General features: G+C 36.0%; 1 protein-coding gene across 2 annotated transcripts; it reads right to left on the minus strand.

Annotated features, from left to right (window-relative positions):
* Positions 1-202: 202 nt before the first annotated feature.
* LOC146924719 (magnesium transporter MRS2-4-like) lies at positions 203-4,076 on the minus strand. Of its 2 annotated transcripts, XR_015010243.1 has the most exons (6): positions 3,640-3,808; positions 3,428-3,504; positions 3,289-3,336; positions 971-1,087; positions 331-755; positions 203-232 (listed from the first exon to the last, which is right to left on the minus strand). XR_015010243.1 is itself a non-coding variant. In XM_085709662.1 (4 exons), exons 1-4 carry the CDS (start codon positions 3,578-3,580, stop codon positions 648-650), a joined length of 426 nt encoding a protein of 141 aa, XP_085565788.1. In that variant the 5' UTR covers positions 3,581-4,076; the 3' UTR covers positions 498-647. The 2 variants fall into 2 exon arrangements, 1 of the variants encoding a protein (XP_085565788.1); XM_085709662.1 differs by lacking the exon at positions 203-232 and having other exon boundaries at positions 498-755; positions 3,428-4,076.
* Between the last annotated feature and the right edge of the window lie 4,453 nt (positions 4,077-8,529).

The following is an 8,529-nucleotide window of genomic DNA, read 5'->3' on the forward strand; positions in this document are numbered from 1 at the left end:
TTCTTGCAAAGTCTCCAGTCCACCATGTGTAATGTGCTCAAGTGAGTTAAGTCTTAGTGATTCGTCAAACACTTTTTCATTTAAAGATTGTGCATTTGGCCATTGATTTTTTCTTCCCGCAGCATCTTCAGTAGGTTGTGGTTCAGTTTGTCATTGTAATTGTATGTCACACTTAACCATTCCAATCAAGACATATAACATCTTGGTGTTTGTAGACTCTATCTTTCAAATGCTTTAAAAAAGTTAAAATATCAAAGGTTATTTCATGTGTAGGAAACATTAACAAAAAATCGGATAATGACAAAACATCTTTGTTAATGTGGGGTTTACCTTTATTCCATTAACAAAGATGTTTTGTCATTATCCGATTTTTTGTTCATAATCCAAGATGCGTTTGGCTGATCTACTTGGCATCCCCAACTAGGCAAAGACACCTAACAATTGTTACTACACCTCCCCATCATATACACCGGGTTCATCTTGCTCATCCTATTGAGTCTCCCTACGGGATTCCCTATCTTTTGAATCTAGCTGGCTATGTTTACTCTGCCCTTTGCTGCGATTACTAACAATGCTTGATCCATTTGAAAGTAATTGGTTATTTGATCCAGATAAAAAACTGCTTCTGGGCCTTGTTCTTTAAATATTTAATCGATGAACGGCAGCAAAACTAAGTTCATTGGAACCAAAAGAAGCAATAGAAGGTGATTTGAAACTCTTAGCTGCTCCAACAGGTAGCCATGCATGTCCTTCAACTATTAAGCGCAAGATACAAAAATGTTGGATCAGTAAGCCACACAGACGTCCATAAAAAAACTAGAAAAGACTAAAAGACATAAGTTTGAAAACAAGAAAAGGACATGGTTCCTCATTCCCACCCATTATATGTAAAGTTTCTTGCTCTTTTTTCTTTGTTTACTTCATGAATGTGTAAGTTTGCTTGAGTGGTTTAAGGGATTAAAGTTTCTACCTTGGCAGTAAGTGACTTGATCATTTCCTTTGCTGCTTTACATTTGGCAGTTTCTTCCCCGGCAATTGTTATTGCATCTTTTAGCTGTTTAGAAGTTCTTTCCAACTTTCTTTCAACCTAAAAAGAGAAAAACAGTTATCAAGCTCACTACAAATAGACAACCAAGTGAATTACTATGAAATAAAAAGATTGAGCCAATGAAAGTAAATTATAGATATCAATTTTCCTCTGTAAATTAATTATGGATACGCGAGGTCATGATTAAGAAAGAAAAAAAAAAAAAAGGAAGCGTGAGCCAAGTGAAGGAGTATGAATTGAAAGAATCGGAACTCGAATAAAATCAAAAGATAAGCAATTTGAAGAACGATGTAAAGAATTGGAGTCAAAAGAGAATTGGTTCAAAGTAAAGGTGAAGGAGCTCAAGTTAAAAGAGAAGGAGATTGAAGGACAAGTCAAGGAACTTGAGTCAAAGCTTAATAAGATATGCGGACAAGTGAAGGAGCCTGAGTTGAAAGCAAAACAATATGAAGCATTAAAAAATAATATCGATGAGGAAAACAAATCAAGAGACAACAATATGATGAAGTTGTCAGATTCAGCCGTGTATATAACTTCAACGACAATAATCAACTAGTTGATCTCTTTGAAGAACATGTGCAGAATCTAAAACTAATTTTTGAGAGCAGTTGCAAGCGAACCTACTCCATTGAAATTAAGGCTCGTTTTTTTTTTTTCTTATTCAATTTCTATTTTATGAAACATTCCAATCTTCATACCCCTTCATGATAGTTATAAGTACTTTGAATGTGAACTCAAGACAAGGCCAGAGATCAAGAAGTTGCTAGTCTCATTGCTGTTCTACAATGTATTATAGATAACCTAGAATCCCAGGATCTACTTAACAAGATTGACGATCGTGTGAGCCGCAAAGACAGAATGGTAAATAGTGTTTTTACTGGAACTAGTGAGTGTCATCCTCCAAATAGGAAACAACCTAATGTAAAGATATGTGGTAGAGAAAACATTCTCTACACGTTCCTTTTTAAAATGAACTGTCATTCTTTCTGTTTCTTACTTATGTAAAATGTCTCGATTTGGAAAGAATGAAAACTCATGATCAATTAACAGGATCATCGCTCTCTTTGGCTCACTATTCTTTCTTTCTATTGGTCTGAGGTGTTTTCTTTTCTTCCCCTAAATAGTATTTTGAGGGTGTTTTCTTTTTTAAACTAAATAGTATTTTTTAGGCTATTATTCAGCCCAATCTCTTAGTTTTAGTTAACTATAACTGATTTTGTGGCAATAATAGTTAGTTTAAAGTGAAATTTTATTGCAGCTTGTAGAATTTTTTCAGAATCTTATCAAAAAGTAGCAATATACTGAAACTGTTGGATTCATTTTTGCATATAATAACTTGGCCTACAAGAATCACTATTTGATCTCTTGTGATAACAGGCACATAATGCAAAACTGAATTCTGAGAACAGTTGCAAGAAAATGTACTCAATTGAAGTCAAGGAACTTTTTTTGTTTTTCTTATTTTATGAATCATTCCATCTTCATGCACTTGCATGTTACTGATAAATAAGTTGATAGTGAACTTAGTCTGACATATGGTCTGCATTTTGGATGACAATCTAATATCCATGGATCTACTTAACCAGAAAAGGTGGACGCAGGTCACCTTACAAATGTTCAATGTGCAAATGAATTAACAAGATCCACCGATATAATCAAGGATTCATGAGAACAATTAACAATCCCCTGATTATCAAACTCTAAAAAGACATTTTCTAGGCCTAGTTCTCTCATCCATTGGAGAGCTTTAAGGAGATATGTAGCTTCATTTTCAAAAGCAGATTAGCAATAAGGGATTCAAACTGTTCTTGCTTGAATCAAAATTACCATATTAATCATAAATGAACATACCGAAACTAGTTTCCTCCAACTATTCATTATAAGCTCTACCTTCTACAACATGAGTTGTTTTGATTCGAGCCAATCACAAAGGAAGTTAAGTCCTCTTTCCACAATTTGATAAGACAGGACGTTATTTTTCCAATACTTTTTATTTCTAGCTCGCCAAATACTTAAGAGAGCGAGTGATAAAATGATTGGATATTATGCTTTTAGTACTAAATACAATTGTCTCCTATGGTAAAATTACAGATAGTCAGCTACAGATTAACTTTGGTGCATTCAGTAGCTAAATGTTTTTAGCAAATCATGTCGAACCTGTTAATAGGTAAATGATTTTGTATTTGTTCACAATATATTTAGTGACGAAAGAATGTCGCTAATCGTTAATCTTAGCTTACCAATTTTATGTTGAGAAACTCTTCCGTATCGTCAATGTATTCTTTGAGCTGCATTACCACCAAGAGTATTATATCAATGAAGATAAGCAATGTGGGTATACTCAAACTATAGCTCTGAATAAAGTTAACATTTACATACCGACAATAATGTGTTGAGAGTATTATCAATGACGATAAAGTACGCTTCCAACAACATCTCCAGCGGCTGAATCTTTTCTGCATTATCAGATGAACCCGTTGAACTACCATATTTACTTGAATTTCCAATGCCGCAGAAAGTCCTTGGCAACATCTGAAGCCCACTAACTGACTGCTCTGGTGAAGTAGGGGATGATTTTGAAATCACTCTACCTGATGGTGAACGAATTTGAAAACAATCATTTGAAGGGGAAGCATCTGATCTTCTCCTTTTCTAAGTCAGGCACATCTCAGCCATGTCATCATCGTCATCCATGAGATGTTCAATTTCATCACGAACGTGATAACCAAATATAAGTTACTAGTTGCAGGTCATAGAAAGCTATAAAAAGAGAAAGAGAATTGTAATTAAGGATGAGAATTCCACATTGATCAACCTTTTGAACTCGCTGAGTCAAAGCAAGGAGATGACCTTTAAATCTTCGAACACGTTCGAGAAGGAGAGGCAAAACGCTGTTTTGTGAATTGTCTGAAATTGCAGGAAAAACCAGGATGTTTAATGAAATTTAGCTAATAAAGAACTACATAATTTAATCAAAATAAGCAAGGAGATAAACTTGGTGCTGCCAATTTTAATGTATACATAATGTAGAAAATGAACTATCACAGATTCGATGCAAAAATGTGGAGGACTCCCCAAAAAGTAATATTTCTGGTCAATTAATGCCTGAGCATCTAAAGATGTGCATGTCAATTCCAGAGCTAACTCCAGTGCCCTAAACTCAAAGGGATTATTATTATGAAACTAGAAAACTGAATCTTATTATTGAATAGAGCAAAGAGTACAAGGGTATTTATACTAAAAAGCAGTTGCACCATAACATACAATGGTGATGCAATAGCGTATAATACAAGAACCCTAACTAACTTGCTTGGATCCCAAGATATCCTTATTTATACTATTATCATGTAATAGCCCCCCACAAGTTAGAGGTTGGTATAAATCTAACAACCCTAACTTGGATAAGAGGAGAGTAAAAGGCTGAGGCAATAAGGACTTGGTGAAGAAATCAGCAAGTTGATTTTGAGATGAAACTGGTAAAAGCTTCATGATTCCAGATTGAAGTTTCTCTCTGACAAGGTGACAGTCAATCTCCAAGTGTTTGGTGCGCTCGTGAAAAACTGGGTTAGCAGCTATATGGAGGGCACTCTGATTGTCACAAAACAAAACAGGAAGCTTGGAGCATTGAATCTGAAGATCCTTGAGAAGATAGAGAATCCATTGAAGCTCACATGTTGCTGATGCTAGAGCACGATACTCAGCTTCAGAAGAAGATCTAGAGACAGTGGTTTGTTTCTTAGTTCTCCATGATATCAAAGATGAACCTATGAAGAAACATTGCCCAGAAATGGAACGTCTGCTATCCAAACAACCAGCCCAGTCAGCATCTGAAAAACCTTGAAGATGAAGAGAAGAGTTCCTGGGAAAGAATAAACCTTTGCCTGGGCATCCCTTAAGATATTTGAGAACTCTCAGAGCTGCATGATGATGGGATTGAGTAGGTTTAGATAGAAATTGACTTAACTGCTGTGTTATGAAGGTAATGTCTGGCCTGGTGGAATTAAGGTAGAGCAGTCTCCCAACCAATCTTCTATAAGAAGGTATGTCTTCATATGGTGGAGAAGAATCATTATGAAGCTTTAAAGATGCATCAGAAGGAGTGGAGACAGGTTTGGAGCTGATTGCATGTGAATCAGACAGTAAATCTAAGCAATATTTCCTTTGACATAGTGAAATACCTTGCTTGGAGTGAGCAACTTCAAGACCAAGAAAATACTTCAATTGTCCCAAATCTTTAATCTTGAAAGAAGCATGCAGAATGGATTTGATATGTTGAAACTCAGTAAGAGAGTTGCCTGCCAATATGATATCATCCACATAGACAAGTAAAATTGTGAAGGAAGAATCAGTCTTTTTGGTAAAAAGTGAATGATATGCAGATGCTTGAGTGTAATGTTGTTCAAGTAGGATTGAAGTTAATTTCTCATACCACTTTCTACTAGCTTGCTTTAATCCATATAAAGATTTGAATAATTTGCAAACTTGATTTGGTTTGGAAGATGTGACACCAGGAGGAAGCATCATATAAACATCCTCTTGTAGCTCTCCATGAAGAAAGGCATTGTTGACATCTAATTGATGAAGATGCCAATTGTGTATGGAGGCCAAAGCAATCACAAGCCTGATAGTGGTCATTTTGGCAACTGGAGAATAAGTATCAAAATAGTCAAGGCCTTCAATTTGAGTGTAGCCCTTGGCAACCAATCTAGCCTTGTACCTTTCAACTGAACCATCAGCATGATACTTAATTTTATAAATCCATCTGCAACCAATAGGTTTGATATGATCTGGTAAATCAACAATCTGCCAGGTACCAGTTTGCTCAAGAGCTGACAATTCAACTTGCATGGCTTTATTCCAACATTCATGCTTGCTTGCCTCAGCATAGGTTTTAGGTTCAGTGTGTGAATGTAAAGACAAGACAAAATGAGAATGAGAGTTAGATAAATTTGCATGAGACAAATAATTGGAAATGGGATATGGAGAAATATGCAAATGGTTACAGACATAGTCTTGCAGATAAGCAGGTGCATTTCTAGTTCTAGTTGAGTGTCTGGGTGAAGAAGGTGTATCTGGAGATGGAACAGATGAGGAAGGAATGTTAGGGGATGGATCAGGTGAAGAAGCAGAAGGTGAAAGAGGAGGAGATGATGAATGATAATCATCATCATCAACAATGGGAGTTGGTGAAATGGTTTCCACATGATCAGAAGTGGAAATGGGAGATGAAGGAGAGGAAAAATATTCCCATTGAGTAGTGATAGAGTCTTTATTTGATGGATAAGGTAAATAATGTTCATGAAAAACAACATGTCTTGAAACAAAGACTTCTCTAGTATGAATATCCAAAAGAAGAAATCCTTTATATCCTGACTTATAGCCCAAGAAAACAGTTTTCCTGGCTCTAGCTTGGAGTTTGGTTCTATGAGATTGAAGGGAAGATGCATGACAAAGACAACCAAAAACTTTAAAAGTATTGATGTCAGGTAGTTTTTGATAAAGCATGTAATATGGAGACTGACCTTGAAGTAAAGGAGTGGGCACTCTATTAATAAGAAACACAGCATGCAATAAAGCATATGGCCAATAAGAAGCAGGAAGTTTTGATTGATACAAAAGGGCTCTTCCTACATTCAAAATATGTTGGTGTTTTCTTTCTACCCTACCATTCTGTTGGGGGGTCTCCACACATGATCTTTGATGTAAAATACCATGAGATTCATAAAATGAAGGAATGGAGAATTCAGGTCCATTGTCAGACCTAATACATTTGGGAGTGACATTAAATTGATTTTGGATCATAGTAATGAATGATTTAACATGTTGAGACACTTCAGATTTATTTTTGAGCAAGATTATCCACAAAAATCTACTATGATCATCAACAATAGTGATGAAATATTTATGACCATGTATAGATGAAACAGATAAGGGACCCCAAATGTCTAAATGTAACAGTTCAAAGTTAAATGAAGCATTAGAGGTACTTAATGAAAAAGGTAAATGTCTTTGTTTAGCAAATTGACAAATATCACACACAGAGTTTTTATTATCTGAAACAATATCTGAATACAAAGAAGACATCATAGTCAATCTCTGATGAGAAAGATGTCCAAGCCTAAAGTGCCAAATGGCTTTATTAGGAATGATAGTACTAGAGTTACAAGAAACAGATGAAGCTAAAATAGCTTGCACTTTATTAGTAGTAACAGATGGAGCATGAAACTTGTATAATCCATCCTGCTGACTAGCCAAACCAATCATCTTCAGGGATTTGGAGTCCTGTATGATGCATTGGTCAGGTGAGAATTTAAAGAAACAAGACAATGATTCACACACTTTGGCTACAGACATGAGATTGAGTCTAAAAGAAGAAGAATATAAAACATTGGTAAGATAAAATTGAGGACTGAATTGAATATTGCCAGAGTGAGTGACAGTGACAACAGATCCATTAGGTAAAGTGACATGTGCAGGAGGAATAGCATGATATGAGCTAAACAAGTGCAAATTACAACATATGTGCTCATTAGCACCAGAGTCAATTAACCAATAGGAATCTGATAAAAGAGGAGAAGTGGTATTGATTATACCTGCAGAAGTGTTTGAAGAGGGAACAATAAAGCTGGAGGAAACTTGAGGGGAGGCACTGATATTATTGACAGTGCTAGAAGTGGAAGTTGATGCTGAAGGAAGCAAGTTTGCCTGTTGTAATAAAGCTACAAGTTGATCCACCTTCTCTTGAGACAAACCAGATACACCAGTAGAAGTATTGACTTCAGATACATCACTAGAAGAGGCATTGACCTGTGAATTTTGCTTATTCACATTGGGAAACCCATGCTTTTGATAACAATAATCAACAGTATGATTGGTTTTGTTGCAGAAAGTACAATGTCTGGGAGGCTTATTGTAACCACCTTTACCACGCCCCTGAGACTTTCTGGCATCAAAAGCATTAATAGAAACACTGCTATCATCAAGAGTCACCATAGCAGGTACAGAAGTATTATTGCTCTCTTCTTGAACAACCAAGGAAAACACTTTGTTCAGTGTAGGAAGAGGATCAAGTAAAAGAACTTGAGTCTTAACCACTGAAAATTGTTCATTGAGACCAGTGAGAAATTGAATAATCTGGTCTTCAACCCTATAGGTCTTAGGTAACTTCACAGCATCACACTTGCAAGCAAAAGGACAATGACATGCAGGAAGAGGCCTATGTGAGTGCAACTCTTCCCACAAAGCCTTCATCTCTGTGAAATAATCCAATACAGACTTGTTACCTTGCTTCAATGTATGAAGCGAAGTTCTCAATTGAGCAATGCAAATTCTATCAACTTTGGAGAAACGCTCTTTCAAATCTTCCCAAACCTCAAAGGCAGTGTCATGAAAGACAATTGTCTGTGCAATTGAGTCTGAAACCGAGTTTATAAGCCATGAATGAAATAGGTGATTGCAACGTTCCCATGCATTACGGTTCA

The sequence above is a fragment of the Medicago sativa genome, chromosome 5 (assembly GCF_051527215.1).
Source record: "Medicago sativa cultivar Bolivia chromosome 5, Bolivia_mono, whole genome shotgun sequence".
In the NCBI taxonomy this organism is placed as follows: Eukaryota; Viridiplantae; Streptophyta; class Magnoliopsida; order Fabales; family Fabaceae; genus Medicago; species Medicago sativa.